At 43.0% G+C, this 14,214-nt stretch overlaps 1 protein-coding gene across 3 annotated transcripts in view; it reads right to left on the bottom strand.

The window, feature by feature from the left end:
• The window catches only part of LOC148028426 (callose synthase 5-like), a 275,331-nt gene that overhangs the window by 233,019 nt on the left and 28,098 nt on the right, over positions 1–14,214 (bottom strand). For all 3 annotated transcript variants that reach the window (XM_087690228.1, XM_087690230.1, XM_087690229.1), the window contains exons 6-8: positions 12,072–12,194; positions 11,677–11,769; positions 11,493–11,584 (exon numbers count right to left, since the gene is read on the bottom strand). In XM_087690228.1, the coding sequence (XP_087546354.1) occupies positions 11,493–11,584; positions 11,677–11,769; positions 12,072–12,194 (308 nt within the window). The remainder of the gene's footprint in view (positions 1–11,492; positions 11,585–11,676; positions 11,770–12,071; positions 12,195–14,214) is intronic.

Genomic DNA, 14,214 nt, shown 5'->3' with positions numbered 1-14,214 from the left:
GGATTGCAATCAAGTGCCTCGGGCCCACCAAATCAAGGGATTGAGTGGTGTCCCAGCAATGGAACCATGTAACCAACCTTCCTTCCGTGGATGGGTGGCAAATCCCTGATTACAACTTAATTACAGCAGCAAACAATTAATGCAAATCTAAAAATACAAATTTACCTACTGATCTTGGATAATGCACACCCGATTGGCCCCAGAACTGGCGCCCCTTTCTTTATTTCTTTAGCTTCATTGAAGACAAAGTTGATTTACAATGGGATTCTCCCAATCCCTTTGGGTATTCCAACTCCCCTTGCTATTCAAAATCATCAACAAGTCTTTAATTTGATTTGTCCCTTGATTCGGGCAATCAATTGGCCTTTACCGGCTTTGATGGAGATAAAAAATACCCCAAATTCAATTATTTGCTGGTCCCTCCACTTGAATAGGCTAAAAACAACTTCAGCCCTGTTGAATCCAAGTCTTGGAGCTTCCAATTTCTTGCACACTTCCCAAGGCTGCTGCTAAACCCTCATTTCTCCCTGCAGATTAGGGTTTACAGCACAAAAATCTGAAATTTCTTAGCCTCCAAGGTTCAAATGCTGAGATCTTCGAAGCAAGGCTGTGAAATGGCTGGGAGATGAGAGGGAAAGCTGTAGAGAGAGAAAATTCAAAGTTTTGTCGCGAAGAATGACTGAAAATCAGTCAGATGCAACTGCTATCTTGCCACAACAGCTTGTAGATGCAAAGAACCAAAGAAAATCAGTCATTTACTGCTGCTGCCCTATCTCAACAACTTGTAGATGCTGTCTCCTGCTATTGATTGGTCTTCTCCTGCCCTTGGCAACCTTAGAAGGTTCTCCAATGGCTGCAAATCAGACGAGCATCCTCCCTTCCCTCTCTCTTGCAGGATGAATTTATAAAAATGCTTCTCTCCAGCCTCTAAAGACGTTTTTCACTCTTGCATGGACATTTTTGACAAGTGGCAACCTTCCCAAATGGTTTTTCCAGCATTTTCCATAATTAAATATTAATTTTCAGTCTTTAAATACTGAAAATTAATCTAATAATTATTTCGATCCCCTAAAAAATAATCTAACTGGCCAATAATTCAATTGGCTAAGCAACTTCCATTCCCGAGTGTCTATACGCCATCTTTGACCATCAAATTGGCATTAGGTACCATCAAACGCCACTTCTCTAGTGTCACCAACTGACATTTATGGCCAAATGGATGACCTAGGTCAACAACTGGCACCAAATTACCACCAAGTACATGTGCGGTATAACTTATAGCAACTTTTGCCTTTGACATCCCGTGATTTCTTCGGGTCCCATGCTCGTAAATGTGCTTTAACCCCAGTTGCACCTCACATGTGCAACATTTACCTAATCATGTGATTAAAAATTAATCCACATGTTAAGTGAGGTTTCAAAAATACATGTCCTCATGACATGAAGAGTTTGGAGCCAAATGCTAACAAATATGAGTAGATTAAGGAGTTATGTATCAACAAATGGAATGAGTATGAAACAATGACGAATGACCTAGTTTATGTAAGCTTCAATCTTCACTTACTAGCTTGTATATGAGTTGCAAAGGCGGATTCTTTTGTACGATGAAAAAAAGACAATGGTAAAGGTGATGGTGATGGCGAGGATGTTCAACAGGATGAGCATTCACGCGTAGGGAAGCCATCTTCCATGAATGAGAGCACTTAGCCTCTTGTAACTTTGGAGTATTGACCTGGAACTAGAGGCTCTTATAACTTTCATCTTTAGACTTTTGCACATATTATGTGGCTTTGCAATGCACATCTATTGAACTTATGCAACATTGTTTATTACAATACGCCATAATCCATTGTTGATTATATTGTTTTGAATCTTTATTATTGTTGATTATTATGTCTTTGATTTCATGAATTATGATTGATATTGAAAAAGCATGTTAATAGGTAAATTTATAAATTATTTGTATATGCCATATGGCTAGTCAGTGAGTTTGTGATTAAATTACTAAAGTCGTTTCTATGTGTTTCAATTCTTCATATCTCGTGTGTGTCTTGTTCCCGTTCCCCATTCCTAGTAACTATGGCAATTGCAAAAGAATTAAAGGTATGGAAAGAATGAAATGCAAAAGACAAAAAAGTGTTGAGCTAAAATATGCATTACTTGCTGATTAGCCTCTTAAACAGCCCCAAAACACACTAAAAATGCTCTTTTAGAGTAAAACCCTAAAACGGGGAGCGGTTCGAGAGAGTTCAATGGAAACCCTAAATCAGGGAGCCGTTCGAGAAAGTTTAGTGGAAACCCTAATTTTTGGGGCACCCTTCCACATCGATAAATAGACAGGCTGCCCCCATTCAGCCATTATCCTTGTTTGCAAGTTACACCAGCCCACACACCCTTTGCTGCTGTTGGCACCCAGTTTCCAGCCTGTAGCCCACCTCCATCTGCTGTCCAGCCATCATCGACTGCAGCCACATCATCTTCAGCCTGTCCATTGCTATAGGCGATAGCTCTCAGCTGCTGGCAACTGCTCCAAACTATCCCAGACTGTTGTTCAGCCTGCTGTCCATCATCTCCAGGGTCAGAAAGCCTGTGTTTTCAGCATTGCAGGCCCTGACACTCTCAGACACTGTTTCAGCCTGCTGTTTACAACAGACGGTGCACAGTTTCCAGCCCCCGATTGTTCAGCCTGCTATCCATCATCTCCAGGGTCAGCAAGCCTGTGTTTTCAGCATTGCAGGCCCTGACACTCTCAGACACTGTTTCAGCCTGCTGTTTACAACAGACTGTGCACAGTTTCCAGCTCCTGATCGGTGGTACACTGCTGCGTTTTGGTGACCAGCCTACTACCATTCACTATTCAGCACTCCTACACTCCGACTAGTGGTCACAGACTTGGGATCCGTCTTCGGTGGACGTCACACTCCGACATTGCTCTGCCCTTGAGCACACTATACACTCTTACATTCATTTACAGAATTCATTCACTTCAGAGTTGTGTTCTCTCTCTCCCTTCTTCTATTTGTGTTTGAGTTTTGAGTTTTCTGTTTAGGAATTGAGTTTTGAGTTTTGCATTTAGGGTTTGAGTTTTGCCCTCTGTGTCTGTGTCTATGTCTTTGTGTTTCTGTCGTGGTCGTACACTCTGTGTGTCCTCAGTGCATACCCTAGCAGTCTTCTTAACATGGTATCAGAGTCGGTGCTCTTGTAAAGAGTATCCTACAGATATTGTTGAGAGCTAGTCTTTGTGCAAGGCACACAATACGAGTCGTAACCGAATCACAATGTCCCATACACCTTCTTCTCCAGTTCCTATGATGTCTTATCATGCTTCTCCATCATTGGAGACCCTGAGACGGCATTATGGACTCGGTGAGGAGGACGACACTCCACCTTCACCAGATTTCACTAACATGACAGAGGAGGACTTTGAGGAGTACTATCGCAACAAGTACGGTGATGTTTACACCCCTCCTACCAGTTTTGCTACCACATTCGGACCGATTGTTGGTGAGGCTGGCCACCTCTCCGATCATGGAGGACATACGGCATTCGAAACGTCTGGCGATCCATCTTCATCATCTCAGCCAGGTCCAATGTCAGGTTTGTACAATTCTTTTGTGTTGCATGAATCAAAACCCTCACCTGTTTCTTCTTTTGAGGTACAGGATCCGGATGGCTTTGCCTATATAAACTTCAATAGAGGGGGCTCACGAAGCAGACAAATTTCAAGTACATCTACAGCTTCTGTTTCATTTGAGCATATTACACACACTTCTCACTTCCCTCCCATCCCACCCTCTTCTATATCACACCTTGATCATCTCTCATCATCTTTCCAAAATCTTGGATTATACTCCACATCTGCATCACACACCCTAGGGGTTGGATCTACCATCTCCGCTCCTAGCACCTTTTCCTTTTCCACCCCATTTTTTACCTCTTTGCACTACGGAACTTCGTTAGGGGAAATGCACCCTTTAATACAATGTCTCTCACCTTTCAGCAAATGAGCACACCCATCACTCCTGGGTCTACTGTGATGGGCATCCCTCTCACTATCCCCAGCTTCACATCTCCCATGACCACTTACACGCAGGGGTTTCCATCCTCAGCTTATGGTGCGTCTTCACACTCTACTTGGGTTACATCTACGCAGGGATTCCCATCTTCTACTCCCCGTGTTTCCATCCCACCTCCTTGGGTTCCTCATGTGGCTACCATGCCCATGCCTAATCAGCCCATCCCTACCTATGGATCCACCTTGCACACTATCCGCATGCCTAATGGGCACTCTGGGGCCCATTCCCAAGTGTACTCCACTCCCCCATCCTACCCCCACTACACTTTTTCACACTATCCATCTCCGAGCACTACCACTCCTGTTGCAACGGCCAAGAATGCCTTCACAGATAAGACACGTTTTAACGGGTCAAATTTCACTATTTGGTCGAATTTCATGCAACAAGTGCTTGAGTCTCAGGGTCTTTGGGACCTCATCATTGGTCTAGAGCCTATGCCGGACCCTCGACTAGCTCACCCTGACTACATCCGTCAATGGAGAGTCCGCAATGCTACAGCCAATGTTGAGTTGATGCAGGGATTGCTTCCTGAGTTTCACTCTTAGTTGCAACACTTCCCGCTCACGTCAGAGCGTTGGAGTCACCTTCTCGACTGGTATGTGGCTCGTGATCGTACTCGGCGCATCAATCTCAACTTTGAGCTTCAAGAGTTCTCTCTTAAAAAAGGGGATGATCTAAAAGTCAAACTGGTTGACTATAGGCGGTTACTTGCCGAGTTCGCCACTACTGGCTCTCCAAAGTCAGATGACGATCAAGTTACATTCTTCTTGAATAAGTTGCCCGCAAAATACTTCAATTTCATTCAACACATCATCTCCCAACCTTGATTGCCAACCTTCTATGAGTTTGAGTGCCAGTTCTTGTGTTACGCAAGGCTGCATGATCAAGTCCACAAGAAATCCTCATCACAGCCTTATTCAAAGCAAAGAGGGTTGGTTGCTTCTTCTTCGGGAGGGAAAACCACTAGTGGCAAGAACTCGCAAGATGAGAAGGCAAGCCAATCTAAGGGCGACTCCTCTTCCTCAGATGGAACCAAAGAATCTAGACTTATCTGGCAGCAACTCCATAAGAAAAACCGGTTTTGCACACATTGCCACAGAACAGGCCATGTGGACGAGGAGTGTTGCTCCAAGGCCCAAGGTCTTCCACCTAAAAAGCCTCAGCAAACCGTTGCAACTTCACAGTCCAGTGGGGCTACGCCTTCCGCTGCTTCCCCATCTGCTCCTCCAGCCCCCACAACGACTGTTGGACATGTGGCACCTGAACAGCCTCAGCGGCCATCCTTCTCTACTCCTAAAGGCTTGGTTGATTGGTCTACAGGTTCCGATCCCGTTGCACTTCATGCATCTATCTCACCTTCCTCCCCACCTTGTCAAGCGTTCCCTTGGCAAAGCCCTACTACTGGACATACGCAATGGTGGCCACCTTCCTAGACTAGCATGTCTCTAGGTCCTTTTGGATACCCTAGATCAGTCTAGCATTTATTTTTTCCACTCTTAGAGTCAGGCCCATAGGATTTTTGTCTCTACATTTTAAGTCTTCCACTGCATTTACTCACACACACATACACCTTTGCATCTTTGCACTTGTTCCTTCAGTTAGCTTTTTATTTTAGTTTTGTTTTGTTTTTGGAGCATCTCACTACTGACCTCTGTGATTGCAGACTTTGATCTCCTTTGCAGGTTTTGTTTTCAGTGTAGGGCTAACATGCAGGTTTGCCCAGTCCTACCTAGGCTAGAGACTTGGGATGTGCACCGTTCCTTCATGGTTTCATCATCCTTGGAGTTTTGCTCTTCTACCAGTATGGAGGCTTCCCCTCTCGAGGTGGATCGTGCAGCATCTCTCTTGATGCTATCATGACGGTGACTTCTACCTAGCTCTTCCAGCTGGGATGCTTCCTTCTCCTCTTCATTCCTTATGGTTCTCGGCACCACACGAAGACCGACATCAGGCTCCTCTTCCTTCTTCGACATCTACATCCAAGTTGAGAGGGGGTTCCTACCCTTCTTGGTATTCTACAGGCTTTAGCACTTTGTCTTCGACATCGGCTTCTCCCCCCTATTGTACCTTACCCTTTGCATTGCATGATTTCATCATCTTTGTACTAGGGCGCTTGGGTAAGTGAACAATTTCCCCATGAGGGACACTGTCCAAGTGGCACCTGCTACATGAGCATTCTTCAGCAAATAGCTTACTTTACATCTCATTGTGCAGAGCACCACTTGAGCGGATCCTAAGTTGTTTCCACCGGCGGCTGTTGTTACCACACCACCATCCTTCTTCATCACATGGATACCTCATCACCTACTTTTCCTCGTCATCGACACCCTGAGTGGATGGGTTAGCTTGTACTGTTTTGTGATGTGTTGGCTGTACCCTCTCTACTCCCGTCTTCTGGGTCATTATTCCTCAATCGGCCGCATTCCATAAAATTTACCACACTTATTCAAAAAAAAAAACACACACACACAAAAGTTCCATGTAGTTCCATCCGCCTTTGTAGGGCTTGGTAGGCCACTGGGCAGCCGACGTGCACCCTTTATCCAATGCCCTGTCCTCTCTGGGGTGACTACTTAGATTCCCTTTGTACGATAACCATCGCCTCTGTAGTCTTGGTAGGCCACTGAGCAGCCGACGTGCGCCCTTTGTCCGATGCCTTGGCTGCTTTAGGTTGGGACGCCTTGGGGTACATAAATATCACAATGGCTAGCCTAACCTTTCAGCTCAGTTTTGGGCCTAAGAGGAGGTGTTGAGCTAAAATATGCATTATTTGCTGATTAGCCTCTTAAACAGCCCCAAAACACACTAAAAATGCTCTTTTAGAGTAAAACCCTAAAATGGGGAGCGGTTTGAGAGAGTTCAGTGGAAACCCTAAATCGGGGAGCGGTTCGAGAAAGTTTAGTGGAAACCCTAATTTTTGGGGCGCCCTTCCACATCTATAAATAGACAGACTGCCCCCATTCAGCCATTATCCTTGTTTGCAGGCTACACCAGCCCACACACCCTCTGCTGCTGTTGGCGCCCAGTTTCCAGCCTACAGCCCGTCTCCATCTGCTGTCCAGCCATCATCAACTGCAGCCACATCATCTTCAGCCTGTCCATTGCTGTAGGCGACAGCTCTCAGCTGCTGGCGACTGCTCCAAACTGTCCCAGACTGTTGTTCAGCCTACTGTCCATCATCTCCAGGGTCAGCCAGCCTGCGTTTTCAGCATTGCCTGACACTCTCAGACACTGTTTCAGTCTGCTGTTTACAGCAGACTACTGTGCATAGTTTCCAACCCCTGATCGGTGGTACACTGCTGCGTTTACCAGTTTCCAGCCTCCAGACTGCTGCGTTTTGGTGACCAGTCTGCTGCCATTCACTATTCAGCACTCCTACACTCCGACTGGTGGTCACAGACTTGGGATTCGTCTTCGGTGGACGTCACACTCCGACAATGCTCTACCCTTGAGCACACCGTACACTCTTACATTCATTTACAGCATCCATTCACTTCAGAGTTGTGTTCTCTCTCACCCTTCTTCTGTTTGTGTTTGAGTTTTTGTGTTTGAGTTTTGAGTTTTGAGTTTTGCGTTTAGGGTTTGAGTTTTAAGTTTTGCATTTAGGGTTTGAGTTTTGCCCTCTGTGTCTATGTCTGTGTCTTTGTGTTTCTGTTGTGGTCGTACACTCTGTGTGTCCTCAGTACAAACCCTAGCAAACTTCTTAACAAAAAGTAATATATTGGTTGTTTTTAGTCATTGATAACACTATGCTTGGACACATCAGAAATGCAGAAAATTCAAATGCAGCTTGGACAATCTTCAAGAAAATGTTTTTAATAACTACAAAGGCACGGAAGATTCAACTAAAGCAAGAGTTGAACACTTTGAAGAAAGGGAAGATGTCTTTGAATGAGTATGATTTGAAGGTGAGAAGCATTGCAAATGCCTTAGCAGCCATTGATGTAATGCCTGACAATGAACAAGTCTCCCACAACTATAATTCATAGTATGACTCCTGAAGAATGTTTTACAAGTAGAAACCTAATATGTCACACTTAAAGTGTTTGGTTGTATTGCATATCTTCATGTGCCTGATAAGTTAAGAAAGAGATTGCACACAAAGGCTGAAAATGTATTTTCACTAGATACTCTACCGAGCAAAAATGGTAGCGTTGTTATAACCCTATTAATGGTAAGTTTTAGGTGAGTAGCAATGTTATTTTTTATGAGATGAGCAATTGGTATGCATCTAGTGGCGATGCATTGGATGATGTTGATGATCATGATAGTCATGTACACACAAAAAAGTAGGAATCATAGACTCTTAGTGAGCCAGAGACATCATCTAGTAGTAGATCTACAATCAGCCCTTCGTCTAGGAGACTTAAGGACTAATCCTACATCTTCAGGTGCACCTACTAGTGTTGCAAGTACTAACAAAAAGAAGAAAAAAGTGCCCGATGTTAATAATGCATGCATCTACTAGTTATAAAGTTCTTGATGGAGACTCTAGTTGCTCTACTCACAGGGACGTGAAATTTTAAGATGCTTTAATCTTACCGATAACATTTGGTTAAGGGGAGGTCTATCACTGGGACATGAAATTTTAAGATGCTTTAATTTTTTCGATAAAATTTGATTAAGTTATTAATCAAATGTGCAATGTTGTTTAGCACATGTGATACACATGACAGTTATTTGATGCTAACAGGCCAAGAACCCCAATGATACAGTGGGTGTCAAAGGCAAAAGTTAAGATAAGTTATGCCAACTTGGTTTTGGTGGTCACTTGGTGTCATTTTTTACCCAAGGACAGTTGTTTGGCCAATAAGTGCCAATGGTAACACTAGGGACTAGCATTAATCAATTAATTAATGTCAATTTAGGGGTCAACAGAGACTGGGGACCACTCCAAGTTGCAAATGACCTAGCTAATTTAATTACAGATGGACACATTTAATTTTGGGTAGGTTCAGAAGGGCAAAAATTAATTTTTAGAATTATTTAATTCTCAAAATTAATTGAATGGTTGGACAATACATAAACATGGATTTAGAATGTTGCCACTAGGCAAAAATGTCCATGCAACACTCAAAAACGTTTTTGGGGACTGGAAAGAGAAATTCAATTTATTCAGTTTATAAGAGAGAGAAAGGAGATGCTATTGGTCTGATCTGTAGCCATTGGAGGACCATTTGAGGTAGCTAGGGGCAAGAGAAGACCAAATTGAAGCAGACGACAGCAAATCTAGCCCTTCTAGGAGCTCGCGACAGTAGATTGGGATTGGCACAAGTAATTTGGGGCCTCCTAAGCAACTGGCGACAGCATTAACTGCTATCTGGTACAGACAACAATTAACTTTCACGCTTTTTTACGTGAAAATCAGAAATTTCTCTCTTTTGGCATTCTCTCACCTTCTCTAATTTGTTCTCAGTCATTCTCAACATCTCTCAGTCATTTGTAGCATATCTCAATCAAATTTGGTGGATAGCAGGAGGATTTTTGTTGTAACCCCTAAATTTCTACAAAAATTAGAGTTTAACAGCCACCTTGGGACCCATGCCAATAGAAATAGGCATCGTAGTGAAATCAACACTTGAAATTTATGGAATTGACAAGAATTTCAGATGACACGTCATCCAACATAAATTGGGGTAGCATTTGGCCAATTGGTGGATCCATTTTGTGCAATTCCCAAGTGGAAATCAAGGGGCAATTGGCCCAACTTGCTTGATGATTGTATATATAGAAAGGGGCTTTTGGATCAACAAAGGAGATTGTGGAATCTCAACTTGTACAATATACATTAGCAATCAAAGTTAATGAAATACTAAAAGGGAGCAACAGTTTTGGGACCCACCAGGTGTCTATTGTCCATGATTGTTAAGGTAATGTGTGCATTTCAGTTTATCCTTAGTTATTAATTGTTGTAATTAGTATTAAAAGCAATGAAGTTTGAGTCCTTCAATGGTGCACAAGATAGACTAAAAGCATTGACTTTCATTGAGCAGTTTGATGCAGCCTATTCAGGGAGGGAACTTCACCGAGTCCTCAAAGATTTGAAAAGTAGTCACTTTCTTGAAGGGGAATGCATTGCATTGATGGTCCACTCTTTTGATGCAAGGTAGAGCACCGTCAATGTGGGTACCACTCAAGAAAATGTTTGCATCGAATCAATTGACAAGTACCTTTGAGGCGGACATCATAACAACTTGAAATAAGTTGGATGCTAAGAAATGCAAGAATTTGGAGCAACGTAATAAGAAGTTTTGGGATGCATTGCTACCTGTCACTTCTTATCGCCACGTACCCCTTCATGAGCAAGCGGAAAAATGCTTGTGGACTGTCTAAAGGAATCATGGATTTTTACATTAAATCCACCGTACCTAGCACGTCTCACCTCATAGAGACTGCTACTACAACAAATGCTTTGCTACATGGGAAAGATTCGGGCTTCTTAGAGAGCAGGGAGAAGCCAAATAAAATTGTTTAAGGTTAAGAAAAGCGGCAGATCTGAAAACCAGCCTAAAAAGAGGCCAAAACAACAAAGAAAGGGCTCAAAAACATCGGTGCAACGTAGGGAATTGATGGCTGCAAACGCAATAGTAGAAGGGCCACCAAGAGGAGAAGGAAGATCCCAGCTACCACCAAGTAGGTTGAAGGCCAAATGCAAGCAACAGGAGGTCACCAGAAGGTGTGGGAGATCACTGCCAACTGTCGCCTGGCGGAGGAGTGTCCAAATGCAAGCTAGAGGAGGTAGTGAGCTGGCGATGGCAAAACAGTCCAAATGCAGCAGGGAAAAGGGCACCATACAATGGGCGATAGCCAGGGAGGAAGACACCAAGCGCCGGAAGGGCTGATGGAGGAGTGGCAGCAGTCGCGAAGGGTAGACCAGTATGTGGGTGAAGGCTGATGGCTGAAATCCGCACTAAAAGAATGAGGCTGAATGGTTGGCAGCCTATCTGTTTATAGATGTTGAAGCATGCCCCAAAAAATTCAGGTTTTGGGGGACCATTGAAACTTTCTCGAACCACGCACCAAATTTGTGTTTTTCATTAATTGTGTGTGTTTTGGGGCTGCTTAAAAATACTAATCAGCTGTAAAGCATATTTTAGCTCGAGTGCATGTTCCACTCTTCTCTATAAGTGCATAAATCAATAAAAGGACAAATATCTACGTCAACCACATTTGATCATGAAATTGATGTCACGAATACAGAAGTAGGATTCAGCTTTGTAAAAACTGAGGGTGCTCATGTTTGTTTGAAGGAACCTTAGAACTGTAAAACTCCAAATATGTGCATTCAGAGTTCAAAGTAAAAGCACAAAATAAGCAAAAGGCAGTCTTGCTTCAGATTTCTGCAACTTAAATCAGACACAAGGCAATGCCAGGCTCTGTCTAAAGCATTATGTTGCATGGTCAAATTTGAAATACCAGATGTTGCTTTTGCGATTGAGAAAACTGCACCAGCTGTTGTAGTTTACAAAAAGGGAATGCAGTAATTTGTCAACAGCACGGTCATCAAGCTGCAGTTTCAGAGATTGTAATTGATATCACATGGTCCAGAAACCTGAGATGAGGCATTAAGAAATTTCCTTGAGGAAGACACGTTATGCACCTTTGAAGTGAAGGAAGGTTCAGGAACAAGGCATGCTTGCAAGTTAGCAAGCAGCAAGATAATATGCTCTCTTTGGTTTGCGACATTGTCCGTCTGCACATCAATGTATGTCAGTCAGTACTCTCCCTTTTTCAATGTTTTCAATTTCAGCTATGTTCACACTGGACATTGCTATTTTCATATGTTGATATAATTCACAGAAACAAAGCTAGTGACATGGCCACTATCGAGCATTCATGATTTAAGATGAGATCGTCTTTCCTGGGTGACATTATGTTACTGCCAAGTAAAGTGACAAGTAGAGAGTAAAAGTAGCAACGTATCTGTAAAATGAGAGCGTCCACACAAATGTTCAATTTAAAGACATGATCTTTTATGCAGAATACTGGAAGTACCTGGAATCCAAACATGTATTGTAGCCAGTCCAGAATATCTGGACTAGTTGCTTTTCCTTCATTGCTTGTTGATGGCCATACTAGTAAATGAGTGTTCTGTAATGCAGCCACAGCAGCAGCAATCTGGCATCATCATCAATCCAAATCAGGCAGCTGACTTGTTTATCAACTGGGTTAATGAAAATGAATCAGTTATCTATCAACAACTTTGTCTAGAAGTCAAGTGGAATATTAAATAATATTGCAAAACAGGGCCTTGTGGCCAGATGACTGCATTGGCCATTTGAATTGCTTCACAATTGGGCATTTCAGCTAAGGCTCATGCATACCATATAGATTGTAGAGTTTGCATTTCAATCCCAACATTTCTACAATATGAGCTTTAGATTGTAGAAAGAAGTTTGGATGCCAATTCTAGTGATTACAAGCCTTGAAAAGTGCGAACTGAAAGAACTTAAAAATCAAGCCTCTGTTAGAAAACTTCTTTTGGATGCCAATACTAGTGCTTACAAAGTCTTGAAAAAGTGCCAACTGAAAGAACTTGTAAATCAAGCCTATCTATGTCAACAAACTTCTGTTCCTTTTTCAAGTAAAAGCAATTCTATTAAAAGACCCCTGAGCAATAATCATCACTCAAGGGTAAACGAAAAAGTATAAAATCCCAAAAGACATGAACTGAACATAAGCACATGGTCACCTGAGTAAACCAAAGGGCAGTAGACTTTAACTTGCAAGCCCTTAACCTTCAAATTGAAATTCAGCAGCATAAAAACAGAATAGAATAGTTGAGCTAGAATGCTCCCACACCACAATGCAAAGAAAGATTGGCCCCAAAGCCTGATGCCCCTTGCAGTCGTACTTTATTGTTACTGAATTTGCTCGTACTGTTCAGAAAGTCTGGCTTACTAGCTCTCACCAACCAAGACATAAAACAGCAGATCTAAACATATCTGGCATACACACTGATGAATCCACAAAAGCATAAGAAGACCAATTTTCCCAAACCCTGGATCTTGTCGGATTCTCCTCCTGCACTACTAGGAAAGCTTGAACTAGACAAGATCGTTACAATGCACCCAACACTCTAACCTTCATGCAAAAGATCACAATCTTGCCCAAATCTTTCACAATAGACCCCTCCAGCAAGATCTATTGCAACATATCTCTCCTAGATGCCACAAAACATTGCCACAAAAGTTCCGCCATCAGAAGTGATGCAAATGCAACATGGGACCCCCCCAGGGAGACCCAAGCGAGGGGGGGAAGGGGTGTGCACGTGCGTGTGTTTGCTTGTTTGTGTGTGGGGGTGGGTGGGGTTTTCACTTTTGAATACATAATATAGTCACATGGGACGGAAAGAAGCTATCATCCCCACAAACACATGCCCCAATAGTAGGACAGGCAGGTAGTCACACCCTCAACAGAGCCACATGATCTTGCCCAAAGCAAAGTGTCAGCCCTCTAGACCAAACAGTCATAGCACACACTACCACAATCCAGACAGAGCAATCGGATTTGAGGGGGGGGGGGGGGGGTTGGGGGGTTGCTATTGGGTTGAGTGCAAAGCTCACGAACACACAAAGTAGACACATAGTAGAGAGTGTATGTGCACTCAAACTTATCACTTTATACCGGTTGAGGAGCAAGCACACAATATCAAACAGGTGCTAAAGTCCTCCCACCAAGAGAGAGGTCACATGAAGGAAAAACACTTCTAGCACAAATAATAAAAGTGTCCATGTGTAAGAGACCATTCACGCCAGAACAACCAAGAGAAACATGGTAAGTGGAAAAACCTCCTGGAGTGAATGACGTAAGGGATGGCAGATCAATCTCTAATAAGCATAATGCCTTGTGGAAGACTTTAAACTTGTCTCTTAAAAAGCCTTCATAAACACATTTGGCACCTTTGCTTGACATAGTGATAATGCACCTTAATGCGCTTTACGTAAGCACGGAACACTAGATACCTCGTATCACAAAGCTCTGAATTTCAGTGTAGATAGGAGTAGGTGACTGCTACATCACACACAGATATGCCAACAAACATATGAGCCATACACATTCCGATGTAGTTGTAAAAGCTATCATGTATCCTCTTTTACCACTAAAGATGGCCATGACACTGGACAAAGGGTGCTCA

This window comes from Lygodium microphyllum, chromosome 12 (genome assembly GCF_053477565.2).
Source record: "Lygodium microphyllum isolate KBCC chromosome 12, Lygodium_microphyllum_v1.1.10, whole genome shotgun sequence".
In the NCBI taxonomy this organism is placed as follows: domain Eukaryota; kingdom Viridiplantae; phylum Streptophyta; class Polypodiopsida; order Schizaeales; family Lygodiaceae; genus Lygodium; species Lygodium microphyllum.
Note: the sequence above shows the minus strand (reverse complement) of the source record. Positions and strands in the feature narration are given on the sequence as shown.